Source organism: Passer montanus, unplaced genomic scaffold (assembly GCF_014805655.1).
Source record: "Passer montanus isolate IOZ18808 unplaced genomic scaffold, ASM1480565v1 scaffold53, whole genome shotgun sequence".
In the NCBI taxonomy this organism is placed as follows: domain Eukaryota; kingdom Metazoa; phylum Chordata; class Aves; order Passeriformes; family Passeridae; genus Passer; species Passer montanus.
In genome coordinates, this window is record NW_024370263.1 from 4,311,195 (window position 1) to 4,330,876 (window position 19,682).

A 19,682-nucleotide genomic window follows, 5' to 3' on the forward strand; every position below is an offset into this window, starting at 1 on the left:
GAAGCATTATTTGGAATTAAAATAGAATTATATAAAGTGTATTACAGTCTGTTCTATCATTTAAGAAGTAATAACATATTTATATATCTTTTATTACAGAGTGATAACCCGAAGAGAAGGAAGTAGATATTTAATCCATGTACAATATAAAGAAATAACAGAGCAGAAAAAACACTTTCCCATTCAACAACATTCTAAAGATGCTCTTTAATTAGACATTTAAGCATTAAACATTTCTCAGTAGTAGGTTAAACTACTCAATACAGTAATTTCAGTGCATTGTCCAAGCAGATGTGGAAATGCAAACACATTCAAGGGCTGTGTGGAAACCTCGTGTCAATCCCCTCAGTTTCCTCCACACAAACAGTTACAGAATTTCTGGCCTAGACCAAGAACCAATAAATCCTCCAGCTGCTGGGAACACAACACTGTCACCTGTGGAAGTGGAAAACGCAGCCTGTGTGAAAGTTCCTGTGAGCAGGGACTGATTTCTGGACATGGGAGGCCCCACCTGATGTGAGTGAGAACAGCCACCATCATCCTCCTCACCTGCACCTGCTGCCAGGCTGGCCCAGGGGTGTCACACACCACGGAACCCTTGGGTGCTGCCACAGGAATATACCCCCAAAAACACACCAAGAGCCACCTTCTCCACCATCATCTAAAGGAGAGGGAAGGAAATCTGTGCAAGGTTTTAAAAGGAGCTGGTCAATGGTGGTGGCTGCACTGACATGGCCCATCCCCAAAATTCCACCAGAATCCTGGGGATCACTGCTCTGTGGGGAGCAGAGGGGCTGCCAAAATAACAGTGGCAACAGCTCCCATGAGAAACGGGGCAAAGCAACAGGGAAAAGACTTTTACATCAGACAGATGTCTCCATCTCATCTCCAGGGAGCACAGGGAGCTGCCACCGGAATAAGATTCGGGAGATGTGCAGATGGGACTTGTCTCCTGCCACCCTGCTGCTATTTCATCCTGCTGCTATTTCCTGCAGACTGGGACTGCAAATGCCCCCCTGTGACTCCTCCATGAGGTGAATTGGCACATGGTTTTGGCAGCTCCAAGCCTGACAGACACTGGCCTGGGCAGGCCCCATGGGAGCCGCGCTCCCAAAACGCTGATTGGGAAAAAAAAAAAAAGACAAAAAGGAAAAGGAGCTGAAGTGCTGGTGCTTTATGGTTTGTATCCAGAGGAGCCCCTCAGCAGGACGTGGGGAGTGCAGCCCAAGGAGCTCTGCCAGGTGAGGAGAGCTCTCCACTCTCCTTTTCCCTCTTCCACGTTTTCCTGGTTGAGCCTGAGGAACAACCTGGGGTCACCTCCCTCCCTGGGCTACTAGACTTTAAAGGTTACTGAAAGAGCACTTATCTGGGGCAAGAATCGAGTCTGTCCTCCATGGCCATGGGGGTCGGTGTTTCAGAATGAGCCAGAGACAGGGAATATCTGAGAATTAGGGATACCCAAACACCCGTGTGGTCCAGGAGAGCTCTACTCTGCTATCAGCACATCTTGCCAAAGGAAAGACAGGAAATCATCTGAGAAACTGAAGATCACATTTAGGTTATCCCACAAAATCAGCATAAAAATAAAAACTTAAACCTGGTATTTACAGATTAACAAATAAAAATATGAAGTGGGACTATCTGAACTGCTATTAAAGTGACATTCAACAATTAACTGGAACCCTGATATGAGTGTAACATCCTCCCTCTTCCCTTCCTTTTTTGTTATAAAAACAGTATTTACATATTTTTACTTTTTTTTTTTTTTTAAAGAGAACTGGTTGACATTATTGCTTGATCATTTTTAGGAAAGACATTCCAATGAAGCAATTATTCCACATGCTGACAAAACACAGAATATACCACTTCAAGAGTGACAAAAGTTAACATTTTGTTCATCTAAAAATTATCTCCATCTGCCAGGTCAGCAGATCACATGTAAATACAAGCCAATCAAAAATACATTTTACAAAAAATAATCAAGTTTCCTTTTTCAATATGGCAGTAAACATGATTTGTTCTTCCACTCTCACCTTCCACAAATTTCATTCTAAATAGGAGCTTACTATTTTTTTCACAAAAAAAAAAAAGATAAATTTGATTAAAATTATTATTTTCATAAACAAACACAAAGCCCAGCCAGACACAACTCCCAGAGGTGAACACCTACAGAGTCTGTTCCACAGCGAGGGGCGTTCCCTGGATCACAGCACTCCCAAATTTCTCTGTTTTCCATGACTTTCTGAAGTGCTAACCGTGACCCAGGGGGGTTCTCCTGGCAGGCAGCTCTCAAGTGCCACTGTCCCCCCGAGCTGACAGACACAGCTTTGTATTTGACTATGAACTGAAGCAGCTTTTCTCCACAAAACAGGAAGGCACCATGCACAGAGCAGTTGAGGCAGGAAGCAAACAGCAGCAACATGACATGGGGGTTTAGGTTCAGATGAGTTAAGGCTTCTGTTAAACTTCTTTATCTTCTCCCAGTTAGAATCACTGTCTGGAAAGGAAAACAAGGAAGGGTGTGATATGGTGAGCTGGAGCAGGAACCCTATAAAATGTGTTTTCTGTTGTAGTGCCACCTGGGTTGTGTCTATTTAATGCATTAAATGCTCAAGAGCCACCCAGAATTGTGCTGAAACCACACAAAGTTTTCAAACTTTGGGAAATCCCAAGAGAGTGAGGGTTATGGAAATCAAATTTTGTGCAGAGAATCAGTGGAACTGTGACTGGGGCACAGGGCAGGCTAAGGGCAGTGTTGGTGGGGCCACAGTGGTGACACCAACACATCAAAGGAAACGTGAGTTTGTCACTGCACACCTGCACCCAACCAAGCCCCACTTCTTACCCAAGTACCTTTTCAAACTTGATTCTCATAATGGCTCTGTCTCTTCTTTGATTTCAGCTCCTTCAGCCACTGAGGAGACTTTTCTTCTGACCTATGATATAAAAAAAACCCAAAAAAACTCTTTATTCTTTCATTATGAAAACTCCTGCCAGAAACAACAACAACACAAAAGGAACGTACAGCTTGTTGCATTATTTTTTCCTTCCACCAAGAAGAGCACGAGCTGGGATTCTCTCACCTGTCCTCCTTTTCCACACTGGAGGGCAGCACTCTGCTGCCGGGAGTGCCGAGCTGTGCTTTGGGGGATTTGAAGAGCTGAGCAGAGCCGATGTCACCAGTGCTCTCAGACTCCTGTCTTTTCCGCAGCTGGGCCTAAATAGAAAGATAAAAAAAGCCTTTTAAGCCAGAATCCAGGCCGGTTTTTTTGGAATGCAGCACAGATCACTCCAAACAAAAAAATTCACCGAAATGAGTGAGGGGATTCTTATAAAGCACCTGAATTGGTTTATCTCCCACCCAGTGGGCTCAAGCCAGAATCCAGCCTTTTTTTTTTTTTAATGCAGAAAAGATCACTCCAGATTTATAAAAACAAAAAAAAAAAAGTCCTGAAATGAGTGAGGGGATTACTTATAAAACATCTGCAGGTACTGAATTGGTTTATCTCCCACCCAGTGGGCTCTGCCTGAGCTCACCTTGAGAACAGAGTGATCCATCCCTGGGAACACAGGCAGTCTCTGGGCTTGCACAGAAGATGACCTTGGAGTGTGCTGGATCTTGTCTTCCTCCTCAGAATCTTCCTGTTGCATAGTTTTCTTCTCTTCTAATTAATTGTTAAAAAAAAAAAAAAGAAAAAAAGCAAAGGGGGAAACCATGAGCTGGCTTTTCATCTCTGCCTTGTTCAACATCTCTTCCTGCACTCAAGCAGGAATGAAGGGCAGTATCTAAAAAACACCTTTTACCAACTCCTGCCCTTGCACCCAGGCTGACCACAACCAATTATTCCATTACAACTGAGGGGTTACCTGTGGAATCTTTGAACATCCAGCCATTATCTGACTCTTCTGTCAAGGAAAACCTGTTCTCCATGTCCAGCCCTCTGCTCCTGCGCAGCGAGTGCGACGCGGGCGCCCGGCACCGGCGCTTCTTGCTCAGCTGCACCCGAGTCTTCAGAGCACTGGAGTCCAGGACAGCTGTGTGCTGCAGAAACACACACCTGGGAATGAGCCCCAGCTCCTCCACAGTGAAATCCCAACCCACCTGATTGCATTCACCAATTAAAACGGATATTTGCCTGATTATTATTTTTGTAGTCACTTAAAATCGTATTAAAGAGAGCGTATGATGAGGACATGGTACTTTGTGGCTAACTGGGTGCAACTCTTTGACCTCTCTAGGCTGTGGATACCTGAATTACATAAATAATTTGCACTAAATTAATATAAAAAAACCTGCAATAATCAGGAGTTTAGTTCCTAGAGTTTTTAATGAATACAGGCCTTGCTAGCTGTTCGTAGCTGAAGGCGAATCCTGATTTTGGGGTCTAAAAAGAACAACTACACAAAATTCCCTTGGAGAGCAGAGCTGCAGCTTCCCTGCCAGCCACAAACACTCAAAGCCACTCACCAGCAATAAGGACACTCCAAGTTTAGTGTCCCAGCATTCAGAAACCTTCTGTAATCAGTCATTTCCAACACATCCAATCAGCAGTAACATTTACAGAGCAAAATAAGGAGCTGTAATTTATTTACTTGCTTAAAGCAATGTGCTGTTACAGGTTTGCCTGTAACCACCAAATATCCTTCAGCCTCCCCTTCTCCAGAAGATGTGGGTTTGCTCCTTTTTTCAAAAGATTTCAGGTCAGGAATAAACGACTTATGACACAGCATTTGCCAGCTGCAATTAGAGCTATTACTGTTTTACAGAGACACCTTTAGTTGCCCAGGGAAAAAAACAAAACCTTCTGGAAGTGTTAAAACACTGTGTGGATGTGGCATTTGGGGACATGGTGGTGGTGGCCTTGGCAGTGCTGGGGGAGCAGTTGGACTCAATGATCTTAGAGGGCTTTTCCAAACTAAACAAAGTTCTTTCAGCACTAGACCTAATTAACTGTGTAAGGCCAGAAACTCCTGGTCTTACACCAAATGCAAGATTCTTCAATTAAAAAAAATCCTTTGAAATGCAACTGTGAGCTACTGTGGAAAGAAACTAATTGTAAATAAGAAAAATATTAGTGAAGGCTTTTAACAGCTTTAAATCTGCATGGCTGACAGCACAGCAGTCACTGGCTGTTTGTGTTATTTATTTATGCTTCCAATACTCATCCCTGGAAGTGTCCAAGGCCAGGTTGGATGGGGCTTGGAGAAAATCTGGTCTAGGGGAAAGTGTCCCTGCCCATGGCAGGGGGTGGAACTGAATGAGCTTTAAGATCCCTTCCAACCCAAACCAGTCTGGGATTCCATGATTGATTATCCAAGGCCAGCAGCTTTATGGAATCTCTCAGAACCTAAGCACCACAGAGACTTAGAAGAACTCTGTAGTTTTGATCCTAAACTTTTCAGGCAGGAAAACATCTGGCAAAATTCAGTGTGGGAAAAGCATGGCAAAACTGGCTGCAAAGATTCCAGAAGGAACTGGGGAGGGAACACACGATGGCAACTCACATCAATGAAGGAGAAGTAACTCTTGTCCTCAGGGAGTGTGTCCCCTGGAGCAGGCACATCAGTGCCATCAGTGGAGTCCATGTCCGTGCTGGAACGGTCCAGGCTGGTGCTCCTTTGCTCTTTGGAGAAGTCATGGTGCTCAGGCAGGGAGGGAGGCTCAGTCTGTGAGGACAGCGAGGACGGGTGGCTGCCCGCGGGCTGCTTCCGCCCGGACACCACCTCATTGTCCAGGCAAGGAGATTCTCCCACAAAGCTGCAAATGGAGCAGATGGAACCTGTGAGAGTTCAGGGCAAACAGAGACCTGCCAGGCCAGGCTGGATCACAGGGGTTAAATAAAAGAGGAACAGAAAGTTTGAGTACCAGCAGCAGGGTGTGCATCCCAGCCCTCACCCCTTGGGTTCACAGTGTGTTGGGGATTGGGGTGGATTCCACCCAGCCACAGGATTTTTTCCTTCAGGAATGCTGGAGCTGAAGAGAGCTGGGCACCAGGTGGCAGCCTAAGGCAGGGCTCCATGGGCAGAGCTTCTCCTGCCTCGCAAAGGAGGGCAGCAGCACCTGCTCCCCGGTGCTGGGATGCTCCCAGTGTATTCCTGGAATTCCTCCCGTGGCCTACACTGACAGGAATGAGCTGCAGGGTCAGCACTGAAAGCTGGACACAGTTGTGTCTGCCTTTGTCACAAAGGCTGGAGTATTCCTTGAAGGGAAGACTCTACTGTCAGTAAAAATTGGGCTGTCTTGCTTCTAACTCCCAGTTTGAAAAAAACCCAAAACCTAAAGGATTTAGTTCTGATTTTTTTTTCTCCTCTTGATAGAAGTCTTTTGCCACTAAACAGCATTTCTTGGCCACATATCTAGGAAAACTGTTCTAAACCTAAACCTCCCATGTATATATCAATTTATGCACATCTTTTAAGCAATAAACCTTAGTATTTGGTACAGCATCCCCAGGAGAAAACCATTCAGGAGTTTACTGCTGGATAACAGCATTCCACCAGCACCAGCACATGGTACAATGTCCAGTCTGGCAGAGCAGGCACTGCCCAGAGGGTTTCCAGCACACAAGCAGAGGGAATGCTGCTTCCCTCCCTCACCAGTGGGCCCCAGGATAATTAAGAATGGCACTAATGAGCTCTGGGGGAAAGTTTTTGTCTAGGGTTTTTGTTTCAAATGACATTTGGTATCTGCAGCTTTAGAGTCACTGCAATATGGGAGAATGGAGAGAGGAGGGACAATCTGCAGGACCTTTCATGGAAATTACAGCGTGTGCTGAAAGGATCCTGGTGGATTTGCAAAAAGTCTCTTCCCTGCTACATCTGATACAATTCACTGTGGCTTTTAAAACAGAAATATCTGAGAGCAAGATGTGATAGAAATCCAGCTGAATTAGCACTGATTGGTGGTTCCTCATTCCCAAACCTTCTCAATGGAATTTCCTTTGGAGTTTCTGCACAATTACAGCTCCATACACCAACCCCTATGGCACAGCTCATCCCCAAATGTGGGAGGGATACCTGGAGTCCAAACCCAGTTATGTGCAGTGGATTCCTTCCAGTGAACAGCAAATTAGGGGGGAAATTCCCTTCAGAAAAATTAAACCGAAAACATATTTCCAGTTCTCATTACTGAGATATATCATGCACCTCTTTCTATTACTTCATTAGGATTTCAGGGTTTGTGAGCATATCCATGAGCTGCCCCTGATCCTCCACAGGTACATTTAGAGACACTTCTCTGAGAAATCATTCCTCACGTGGAGCACATAAACCCAGCAGGATGGTTATCACAATGAACAATAAACTGACAGCAATCCTCACTTTCAACTGCAATTAAATGTAATTAGTTTTAGCAAGACAGTGTATAGAGGCCATAAAAAGCTGTTGCTTCAGCCTGTGAAATGAGGAATCAGAGCTGTAGGCTCCACCATCTAAAACCAATTCCTTTCCTGTAAAAAACAGTAATTTTCCTTATGAAGATTGTTCTAACCTAAAAGAGTTTTACTCAGTGCCAATTTGGAAAAGCTTATTCAAGCACTTGAGAAAAACTAAAAATCTTTTAGCTAAACTAAGAAAAATCCAATTGACATCTCCAAATGGGAAGAGATGGTTTCACCTCTGTCCATCCCAAGAAGTTACTGGCCAAAGCCCACTGGAACCAGCCCAGAGATGCTCCTCATGCTAATTCCAGCAGTGACTCAGTTCTAGAGGAAAATACTCCTTCCTTCACCTTCCCAAAGCTCATCTAGGAAAAGCACCGTGTTGCCATGAAGTTATGGCTTTTGATTTCAAAATTCCCTTCCTCTCCCAGAGAAGCAGTGGAGTCACCACCCCTGGAAGTGTCCAAATGCCAAGCAGAGGTGGCACTCCTTGGTTTAATGGGCACGGTGGGATTCAGGTGAAGGCTGGACTCATCTTGGAGGTCTTTTCCAACCTTAGGGATTCTGTGATTCCATGAAGATGAGGTCATTCACAGAAGCACTGATGGAACACTCCTAAAATAACCCCTCTATGGCTGCAGTAGTGGAAATGCCCCAGAGTGGAGGTTCCCCCAGCACAGCAGGAGGCTGTGACACCGTTTGGTCCCTGCAGGATGTCACACCGTGGGGCTGGCAGCGGAAATGCTCTGAGGAAACTCAGCCAGGCCAAACAGGAAAACTGAACCAGCAACATCTCCTGCGAGTTCCTGCCCCCAGCTGGGGTGAGGAGGAGGAGGCACCAAAGGCAGAGCCCTGCTCAGAGCACCCACAGCAACGTGAGGAGAACGTCTGCACTGCTCCTGCAGGGACTTCATCCAAAATAAACTGCAGACAAAATGCACGTTCAATACATTCCAGGAAGACTTCCATTATTTAAAGGTACATTAATCTCATTTCTCTTCAAGTGCCTGAATTAATACAGCAGTAATTCCCCTGCAATGAGCTGTAAGTCAAAATAAAGCAGAGCAATGGGGTGGCAAAGTGCTGAAGAGTCTCTACACTGTCACCATTACACTGTAAAAAAGGCAAAATCTAAACACTTCTTGCAGTGCAAACAAAATTCCAGCACATGGGATTGAGTCCAGTCCTTCAGTGAACCGGAATGTTTAGGAGGAGCTGCTCTAATCAGGATGGATGGATTGAAATAACTCTCCAGTGCTGTCTGCTGTGAAGCTGAGACAAGCACCTTTGTTAAGAAACTGATCTCAGAAATGTCTGTACCATCCTGGAATCCAAGTTAATTTTACAGCAGCCTGGCTGTCGCTGTTGGCACTCACTCGGCTGCTGAACCTCAAGCTGGTCCTTACCCTGATTTCACAAGCAATAAAAATATTCATAGCACACAGTTCTCAAGTGCAGAACAAACCAAACGTAATTGACATTAATGTCTGCTGTAAGATCCCAACAAGTATAGCATTAAAAACCAGATAAAATGCTATTTTCATACCACACTGAACAGACATGATACAAGTTCAGGGTAGATCAAGATGTAATTTACACAACAGGTGTGAACTATAAAAAACCTCACACTTTGCTGCTCTAGGTTTATTTCACTAAATCATTCTAAGAACAGAAAAGCATCAGCAATACTCAATGTCAGTCTCGCTCAGCTGATATTCCATTTCATCCTCCACTTCACCACCAATAAAACACCTAAGAGTCTGAGATGTGGGCATGGAGAGATGCACCCTGAGTCACCCCACCTGAGCCCCAGAGTCCCTGCTCCAGAAGGATTTTGCCACTCTGCTATTCCAGAGGGATTTTGCTATTCAGCCCACCTGGTAGTATTGTTAAATGAGAGGCAATGACAGAAAATCAGACTTAAAAACAAAGAAAACAAATAGAAGTGTGTTAGAATGTTGGAGGACACAAGACAGATTATGGACTTTGGACTTGTTTAACGTAAGAGATTTGATAAACAGGATGCTTTGGCAAAAGCAAACGGAACTTTGAAAATTAGACCTAGATTGCAAGAAGATTAATTTAAACTGGAAAAAGAAATGTCATTAAACTTTGCAAGCAAGAGATGCTGTTATATGTAAAAATTTGTGTATGTGACTTTAACTCAATCATTGTCGTTCACCAACAGAAGTGTCCAAGAACAGGGCTTGGAGCAACCTGCTCTAGCAGAAGGTGTCCCACAGCCAAGGGCTGGAATGAGAAGATCTTTAAGGCCGTTCCAGCATGAAATCACGCTGGGATGGTGGGACTGCAGCATTGCCCTGCTCCCTGAGCCGAGCGGGGCCTCACCTGTCGCCGCTGTGCCGCTGCTCGCTCCAGGTGCCGTACTGGCTGTCGGGCTCCTGCACCAGCGTGTCCGTGTCCTTCGCCCCCGGCGGCTGCCTGGAGAAGCACTGCCTCAGCTGGTCCTGCAAAAACACCTCCAGTCAGTGCTCCAGCCCCTGCCTGAGGGATGAACAGGTTTTACTGGCAGCAATGGGTTGGAATCTGACAATTAAACTCGGCCGACTGGGAATGAGCTTAAACACAAGAACTGCTGTGAAGTCGGAGCGGCAATTCTCTGTACAGCAATTCTCTGTACAATAATTACAATAATTGTTTTCCTGGGCAAATAAAGGATTCCAGAGGCTGAAGCTCACTCCCTGGTTTGAGGAACTCCACGCTGCTTTAATATTGTTCTTATCTCAAGTTGCAGAGAGCTTCTCAAAGCACCTATGCAAGCACAAGGAATTGTGCTGGGAATGATATTTCATCCCCTCAAGCACAGCAGGCAAACATCAACTCCACAGCTCCTTTCCTCCATTTAATAAAATGATCCTTTTTTTTCCCCCAAGCTTTCCTTGGAAGACATTCAAAATAAAATGCATAAATACATAAATAAATAAATAAGCACAGGGCCAGACACAAAAAGCCTTCTACAAAAGGATGTAACATCCAAACCCAACCCAGGACAGACCATGGTGGGTTTGCTTTGTTTTACTCTGACCTCTCCTTTCCTGACTGTTTTTATTCCATGGATCTGCTGCTTTCTGAGAAGGAATGAGTGGATCCCAGGCCCTCAGCTTTCCAGGGAGAGAAGTGGGTCAGTGCTGGCACCCCAGATTTGCAGCACACCACTGTCAACCCAGCCCTGCAGTTGTGCAGAGTTATTCAGGGAGCTTCAAGAATTCCTGAAATCCTACACTGGGAGCAGATAATTAACTGTTGGTCTCTTTCACCTTCATTACCCTGAACAAATACAAACATGGCTTTCAGCTCCAAGCTTATCAAGATTTTATCTGATAGCAAATTACATGGTTTTCCACCTGCCCTTGGAAAAATCCAAGGATTTTTCTCTTTGTAAGTAGCCCCTGCCTCCAACTCACTGAGCAGAGCACGTTGCTGGACTAGAACACAACTCTTCCTCTTCAGGCAGCTCACACAAAGAAACAGTAATTAAGAAATCCCATATTTAATATGCAGAATTCCTTCATATTATTGGGGGAAAAATGAGAGATTGCATGTTTGTTTCCTTAATTTTGTACACCTGAAGAATGCTGCCTTAAGACTACGAAACCATTAAGAATAATTCAGCAGTGCTGACACCTGGCTACTGAAGAAGTCCCACAACACTTCCAGTTCTCATAATCAGTTCTTATTTCCCAGTGGTACAGCCACTTAAGTCATGCTCTTTGCTGCTGACAAAGAGTTCGTGTTCTAATGCAAAGAAAATACAAAATGCTCCACCATCTACTGCAACCATCACCAAGCAAAGAAAATACAAAAGGCTCCAACTATCACCATGCATCTCAAAGTTAAAGACCAAGTAAAATTCTGTTTGCAATACTCAAGTCAAATAGGCTTGGTTTGTGAGTTACATGGAACAGACGTTTCCTGCTTTTCATACTCCAGATGTTCCTGCAGCCCCAGAATTCACTGGTTCTTGCACTTTATATAATCATAGGATCTTGAATTTGGAAAAAAACCCTCAAAAAGATGGAGTCCAACCTATCCTGCACAGATATCTAAATAGAGATAAGTACATGAATGCCTGGAGGCGAGTTAAGCTCTTACATTTCCCAGTCCATGCCAGGTACAAGATTCCAAATGCGAGCCAGGCACACGCTGCTTCCAACACAGGAGACAGTCTGGTATTTCCTAGAAACCACAGGGCATTTCCTTCTGCTTGGCTTGGCTGTGTGTTTTGCCTTCCACAAATTCCCTCTGCAGCTTCCCAGTCCCATGATTTGCTCCAGGGACTCCTGGGCTCAGCTCTCACCCAGTGCCCATGGTACCTTTGGCCAGTGGCTGCCCTTCTAGGAAAGGCACTGACAAATACCAGTGGCTCTTCTCACCTCCCTCCCAACTGTCCAGGCTCAGTCAGGGGATTATTTTCCACCTTGATGCTTATTATGATTTTTTTCCAATGCCAATCCCACATCATGAGTTACCCTATCCTTATAATCAATTTGTACAGTGTTTTCAACTGGTTACAACTAAAGACCATTACCTCTACACATGGCACCATTTTATTTGCACTCACTCATGCTGTTTCTGCTAGAAATTAGACTAAAAAGCTTAGAAGCAGCTGCAGTGGGGAGCCCTTGTTTACACAGTGTGAGTTATCGGGGCTGTGGGGGCTGTGCAGGAGGGGTGTGGACAGCCCAGATAACAACGGCTCAGCAGCCACGGGGGTCAAGTTTAGATGCAAAGACACCACTCCTGCGAAGGCTCAGCAATACCTAACAACATTTTACACTGCTGCCCAGAATGACACCATTAGCAGAGTTGTTTCTGTGTGCTAAACCCAAAATAAGCCTGAAAAGGAAATAAAATTACTGCTTCTGAAGGTACTGTGAAGTTGAGTTCAATACAACAAACAAAGCCTAAATGTCAGGAATAAAACACTCCAAACTCTAAGAAATACAGAGTTCTCTGTGTTCTAAAGATTTTGTTATATTCAGAATCATTATTTCATTTTGCTTCTGGAGGAAGCTGCTTATTTCAAGACGATGGTGTCCTTCCCTGACAGACCCTTTCAACACGTACTTTTTAAGGTGCCAAATGATTAATTAGAAAAAATAAATGCTCTCTAGGTACCAAGCAGAAAAATAAGGAGTGGGAAGAGGAGCTGATCCTCTCCTTGGCTGGTGGAGGAGGTGTTGGCTGGGGGCACCGAGAGCAGTGCAGAAAAGCAATTTATAGCCTGTGCAGCAGCTCAGAGGAGAGGGGGTGCTGAGGAAGGAAGTGACAACAAACCAGGAAGATTTTCCTTGCCAGAAAGTGATTATTAGCAAGAATGAAGAGTTTTAGCTTTTCTTTTGAAGATCTCTTTTCTATTGTCATCACACTCTTGAAAGACTCAAGGCAGCCAACACATGAAGCCAGGCAAGGTACAGACATTTCCTCCATAAACAGAATATTCAGGAAACTGGAAAACAAATCACTCCAAAGGAAAAAAGGAGGAAAGAGGGGTCTGGTGTCTTTTTAGCACACACAAGATAAACCCAAATTAGAACTTTTCTAATTTATGATGACAGAAAAATCTCCCAAATCAAATAAAACCCACGCCTGATCCAGGTTTCAAATGCTGTAATTCTCCAAGCTTTGATGTTTAACTTCCCAATTCTTACACCAGGAGCTAGGGAAAAAAACCTACTTGATTTTTCTATGAAATTAAGCATCTGAGCTGTGTCCTGCTTTGCCTCTGGTTCTTCTAAAATGAGCCATTATGATTATGCCTCTTTCAGTCCTCCCTTGGAATTAAGCTGGGCTTGGCTACAGTCCAGGGCTGATTACTCCTGCAATTTCCCGTTCCTGAAAACGATGCACACACAACATTGGTCCCACCAGCCCCAAAATTACCCCTAACTCTGGGTCAGTGCAGACATTTCTGTGCAAAACCCTCCTGCACTGATGGGAAATGAAGACCTGGCACAGGAGGAACACCAGCTCTGAGAGATCTCCTGAGTCAGAAGCTGCACAGACAGTTTCAAAAATATCCTTGTTTGCCAAGGAGCCCGAGACATCAGCCAGCCAAAGTGACAGCCCACAGCTTGAGTGTGAATGTTCAGAGCTGAATTCCACTGGCATGGATTGGGTATGAAGAAGAACTGCACAATGGAAGGAAGTTTTGACCATCTGCCTTGTTAATATACAACTCAGAGAAAAAATGGTGCTGATTTCATGAAAAGGGCTGCTTTTAATTTTTTTTTCCCATTTTCTCCTGTCCTTGCTTTAATTCAAGAAGCAAAAAATGTGGTTAAATTGCCCATTAAGTGTGACACTGCATTTTAGCAGAGCTCACAAGTTCTTACAAATCCCAAAAAGTATTCCAGCTGTTCCCCTGCAGGAACAGCATGCCAGGAAGACAGCAATAGACCTCCACCTGTTCATATTTTATGATATTATTTTGTAGTTGACTCTGCTTTGAATGGCATGCTGGGCTTGAGGAGCACAAGAAGTCCTTTATAACCTAAATTATTCTACAATTACTCTAAGAATCTGAAGGACTAAGAGATGAATTATGTATTTTGGAGCACTAACAGAATTATCAGAACGTAATATATCAGACTGAAACCAACTAACACTGAAAACCCCACCACAATAAGAGAGTTTATGGGTCACAGCCCACGGATTTTAATTTGGAAGTACCCAAATGCCAAGACAGCAAGTGGGAGGAGGATCCCAGGATTTCCATCTGTACTTACTATCCATCCAATGAATGCTGCCCATAAGGAGTAAGTCATGGCTCCAGCTCCTCTTAATTCCCAGCAATCAGGTGGGATTCAGACTGGTGAGATCAGCCAGCTCTGTGCTTTAATTAATTGCTGAATGGAGTCAGTGCCCAGGGGAATGCTCCAGGCTGAGGCAGCACCTTCTGCCCCCACCCTCCCTGCTGCAGCCCCAGATAAAGAGTTCCAGGAACTGCCCCGCTGAGCTCAGGGATGGGTTCCAGACCTCCAGCATGAGGGAAGGCTCCCCAGCACCCCTGCCAGCACAACAGCCCCAAACAGGACAGCTCTGCCCCTTCCCTGGAGAGCAGCTCCGAGAGCAGGGACAGAATCAAGGGAATTAATCCATCTCAGAACCTCCAGGGCTTTCCAGCCTGACACAGCCACCTCCAGGGTGGTAAGGAGATGGCAGTGAGTGGTTGTGGAGTCTGCTCAGGTGGAGCATCCCTCTGTGGGGTGTCCAGCTCCGGGGTCCCAGCACAGGGAGGACGTGGAGATGTTGGAGTGAGTCCAGAGGAGGCTGTGAAGATGATCAGAGGGATGGGGCAGCTCTCCCATCAGGAAAGGCTGAGAATTGGGATTGTTCAGCCTGGAGAAGGCTCCAGAGATACCTTACTATGGCCTTGCAGTATCTAAAGGGGTTCCAAGAGAGCTGGGGAGGACTTTGGACAAGGGGGAATGGCATCCCACTGACAGAGAGCAGGTTCAGATTCATGTCAGGAAGAAATGCTTCCCTGCCCAGGGCAGCTCTGGCTGCCCCATCCCTGAAGTGTCCCAGGCCAGGCTGGACAGGGCTTGGAGCAGCTTGGGACAGTGGAAGGTGTCCCTGCCCATGGCAGGGGCTGGAATGGGATGAGCTTTAACCCAGACCATTCCACAATCCCACTGGCCCTGGTGCATCCTGGGCTGGGCAGGACAAGCTGGTTTAATGTGAAAAAGTGGAGCTGCTGCTGCTGCTGCTGAATGCAGAAACAGTGCCTGGAGAAACACACGTGTGCCCCATGTGACTGTGAGCACTCACACAGCACATTCAGCTCTCTCAGATCCTAAGGAGCTCCACTGCTCTGCTCAAAAACCCTTTAAATAATGGATGTTTCCCTCTCCCATGGGCAGTGGAGTACGTTCCAGTCCCACAGTACCAAGCATCTCATAAATGCCATCAGACTCGACAGCCTCCCTGTTGCTATGCAACCCTGGGCTGCCTTTCCATCTGAGTTTGCCCTGCCTCTTCCACAGGGATGTGATACCCAACCACCAATGACATCCCTGATGCTAAAGCCTGACAGCATTTCCCTTACGAAACAGGAGTTGTTTTTAGAGGGTGGCTGGTCTAATTCTCCCCCTTTTCATTGCTTCCCCGTTGGTGCACAGGACTGAATCCCAACCCTTTCTCCCTGGAAAGGCAGAGCAAAAACTTCAGAGGTACTAAAGGAGCTCCAAGGGAGCTGGGGAGGGACTTTGGATAAGGATGTGGAGGGGAATGGTTTTAATCTGGCACAGGGCAGGTTTAGATCAGATATTATGAAGAAATTCTTGCCTGTGAGAGTGGTGAAGCTCTGCCACAGGCTGCAGCACCAAAGAAAGACCCAAAGTCTACCCAGCATCGATTCTGGCCACTGCAGAGAATGTGGCATGGCCAAATGAATGCAGATGAAGTTGGTTTTGCCAGGGATCTGGATACAGTCAGCAGTGACATCAGCTCCCTGCTCCTGCACTGACTCCTGGTGCTGTTATCCTCCTCATTCCACAGAGGATTTCAAAGACATTTGAGAGTTTGCCATTTTTTCTACCCTGCAAATCGAGCTGCTCTGCCTGGCTGTGAACACTCAGCACACACAGGTCAGGTGGTTCAGGACAAGGCTGAAGATGGAGCAGAGCTTGACCCGATGTGCAAAAAGCAGACGAGAATCTAATTCTAAATATAATCCTTGCTAGGGCTGAGTGAGCCACAACAGCACTTCCTCTGAGAGGTGGGAGTGTACAACACCACAGCACGGCAGAGGAACTCGCTGGGAACATCTTTAAAACCTCTCCTAGAGCATCAGATTAAATTTCCTTTTCAGCCTCAGGCAGCCAAGCTGATAAGGAATGAAACCCTAAGAAAGCCAAGGCAGCAGGAAGGAGCCAGAGGCTGGGTCAGGAAGATCCTGAGCAGTGAGAGGGAATCCAGGCTCTCCCCAGGGCACGTGTAACTCCCATCAGAGTCAATAAAACCTGGAACAGGATCCCTCGACTCCAACTCTGCAGGAGGCACAAGCCAGAACAAGGCAATCTCATTCTGGGATGCCAAGGAGGGGATAGATTTGCTTTTTTTTTGAAAAGCTGCATAGTTGAAATCAACACCACCTACTCCAAATGCTGCATTTCACAGCTCTTCTACACAGTTAACGTCTCTCCACATGAGACACAAGTTAAACTTCAAACAAACATTCCTGGGGAAAAAAGCTCTCCTTAGATTAAAGCCTGGAATTAAAGATGTAGAGAAAGTGATAGGATTTCCTGACAACAAGTGAATAACAAACACACTCGTTTCAACACACAGCTCAGGAGATGTTCTAGGAGACAGCAGTCAAAACACACACACAGTCACCCCCCAGAGAACGCCAGGAGTGTTTCCCAAAACTTTCACAATATTACCAATTTCAATAAAAATGGATTGCCAGGATGGGGAGGCTGTGAGGGTGGCAGGCCCTGCATTGTGTGTCCAGGGAAGCTGGGGCTGCCCCTGGATCCCTGCAAGTGTCCAGTATCCCAAGTTTTTCCAGCCTGGCCTTCAAGGTGTCCCAGCCCATGGCAGAGGGTGGGACTGGGTAGTTTTAAGCCCCCTTTCAACCCAAATTCTTCAGTGATTCTGATTCCAAGGCTTGCCCTCAGAGAAGTTTTCGTATGATACAATTTATTTCTTCTGACAGCTTAAAAAGAAAAAAAAAAGAGGCAGCAAGGTGGATGAGCACAAAATATCAGCTCTAAGTCTATTCGTGATTCTGATTCCAAGGCTTGCCTTCAGAGAAGTGTTTGTATGATACAATTTATTTCTTCTGAAAGCTGTCACTCACAGCTTAAAAAGAAAAAAAAAGAGGCAGCAAGGTGGATGAGCACAAAATATCAGCTCTAAGTCTATTTATTCTATTTTCTTCTTGTTTAAGAGCATGGTAAAAACCAACTCCTTGCAGTCAGCATAAGTGAAATCACAGAGTAAAGTCGTTTAAATAATTATTCCTGCCAAAATAATGAGAGAACAACAAAGGCAGCCACCAAATGCCCATCACTATGGGTTTCTGGCCCAGATTTATCTGCCAGCTACGTTCATGGCCTGTTAAACCAAAGAGAAGTTATTAAGAATGAAAAAGCAGGAACTGTTTCAGCACTGGCCCTTGTATCTTCATTAATTAAACTGAACAGCTTCACTCCTCCCCCCAGCCCCAAACAAGACAAACAACTCATTTTTAAAGCCTGCTTGCTGCAAACTTGCTTCCCCCTACCCTAGCAGCTCCCTGGGAATTTAAAGATTAAATTTAAAGATTAAAATTCCATTTACTGATAGTACCAAAATATTATTTTTGAGAACAACTCACTGTGAATATTAGGGCAGAACAATTCAGCAACTACTCACCGTAGGGCCTGTACCTATTCCAAGTTCAGAATCAAAGTGCCAACTTGTAGTAATTTCTCTTTACAAATCATTTGTTGAAGGATTTTCACCACAAAGGATAAACTTTTTGCAGATAGATTAGGGTACAACACAACAAGCACTACAGGTCAAAGCTCTTTTTAAAGCAGAGACACAGTCCCAGGTGAATGTAGGTGTGGAACTCAAACCAGGACCCTGCCCTGCTCCAGAAAGGGATCCTGTTTGATGGGAAAAGGAAGGGTTCACCAGCTTTCCCCAGAAAAAAAGCTGTACAAGCTTAGAATGAAACATCTGGGAAGATTAGTAAAAACTAGGATGGGAATTTCAGCCTCTAGCAGGGAAAGGGCTGTAGGATGCAACAAAAACCCTCCCAGCACATCTGGGACACATGCATCAAACAAAACTCCACTTCCATCTTTATTTTGGAATTAAAAACTGAGTCCAAACTAAGTAACAATGATGCTGTCAGATGAATTTTGAATGAAAACAACATTTTCCTTGACTGCCCAGTACACCAAAAGCAAACCACTCCTAAATGCACTTAGGTGTTATTTTTAGCATGTATCAGAGCAATTTAGGTAAAACACATCGACCACTCTCAGCCCCAGAATTCATCTTTCCTGTTCTGTGTGAAACACCTCTGAGGTTTTCCATGACTTTTTTTAGCAGTGTAAGTGGAGCCAAGGGAATCAAACAGCTTGCCCTGGTTTCATTGTATGGCAACAAACCTCGAGACCTAGAACAGTGCTGGCTGTGAAACCAGATCTCACACCTAGAATAGAACCATGACCGATAGACCCTGATTAAATCTGAGGCCATGTTTAATGCATGTATCTCTGCTCCTCTTACAAAGACACCAAGCTGATGACACGAGATGAAAATGGACAATTAACTCCATCAAAATACCTGAAAGAAAAATCAGCTTCTATTTAGAAGGTCTCAGTGCAAAGCAAAAACTTCTGCAAGCTCAGCTATGGATTCGCAGATGTGAGAGTGAAGAAGTTTACTCACACTGGCTTAAATTGTGCTGCCTGAGTTGAATTTGGAGAGCTTTCTGTGCTTTGTGTGATGCCAAGTTCTCCACCAGTAGCCACCAGTGGCAGCAGGGAAGGGAGCTGGAAGCCCCTGGCTGTGTCAGGCAGGAGTTCATGGGCACGGCTGCTCCTTCTTTAAAAACTCCATCAGCCCCAAGTGCTGCTCTACACTGCAGCCCCAAAGCAGCACAGAAATCAGTTTACATGAATTACACACTTTTTACTCACTCCATAGTTTTTTCTAGCACAATGTCAGTAGTTCCAAGGACTAAGACAGGACTCTGCTGCAATCAGGTACAAAAGCACCAGCTCCAGGTCCGTATTCAGCAGTTGTTTGCCACAGACACAATGGCACCAACCACAAACTTCTTGGAGTGCTCAGTGCTTAAGTTTGAGCCCAAGTGAAACCAAATTCCCACATAAAGCCAAGCACAAGCAGAATTCCTGCTGAAACAGAGGAACAGCAGCTCCAGCACTGCCACCAGTGACTTAAGTGAAAAGGTCACCCCACGTCTCCTGATTTCTGCTCTGTAAGCAGTGCTCTGTAGGACAACAGAACATTTGTCCTCTGCAGGTTTCACATTCCCATTTTTCACCCTTCTTCTACACAAGTTGTTCATTCAGATGATCCCAATATATCTAAACCACCAGCTTAAAAAAAAAGCCAAGAGAACTTCACCATGCTAACACTGTAACAGTGGTTACCAAATATTTTCTCCTTCATTCTTTTGTGCTTACTTGACACTATTTTCTTTCCCAGTCTGTCCAAACAGGACATGGATAGCAAGCTGGGACAGAAATGCTCTACCCAGTGCTGATAGAGAGCAGTGGAAAGAGCCACATTCAAACACCACACCTGCCCAAG

At 45.1% G+C, this 19,682-nt stretch overlaps 1 protein-coding gene across 8 annotated transcripts in view; it reads right to left on the bottom strand.

Annotated features, from left to right (window-relative positions):
* Window positions 1-9: 9 nt before the first annotated feature.
* Window positions 10-19,682, bottom strand: part of KIAA1671 (KIAA1671 ortholog) — a 65,312-nt gene continuing 45,639 nt past the window's right edge. For 3 of the 8 annotated variants that reach the window (XM_039724272.1, XM_039724277.1, XM_039724275.1), the window contains 7 exons: window positions 9,729-9,847; window positions 5,506-5,758; window positions 3,868-4,042; window positions 3,538-3,665; window positions 3,084-3,217; window positions 2,854-2,936; window positions 10-2,497 (listed from right to left, as the gene is read on the bottom strand). In XM_039724272.1, the coding sequence (XP_039580206.1) occupies window positions 2,858-2,936; window positions 3,084-3,217; window positions 3,538-3,665; window positions 3,868-4,042; window positions 5,506-5,758; window positions 9,729-9,847 (888 nt within the window). In that variant the 3' untranslated portion in view covers window positions 10-2,497; window positions 2,854-2,857. Of the gene's footprint in view, window positions 2,498-2,845; window positions 2,937-3,025; window positions 3,218-3,246; window positions 3,355-3,506; window positions 3,666-3,867; window positions 4,043-5,505; window positions 5,759-9,728; window positions 9,848-14,128; window positions 14,304-19,682 lie in introns of those variants that run through there. The other 5 variants (XM_039724278.1, XR_005629292.1, XR_005629293.1 and 2 more) reach the window with 5 other exon arrangements.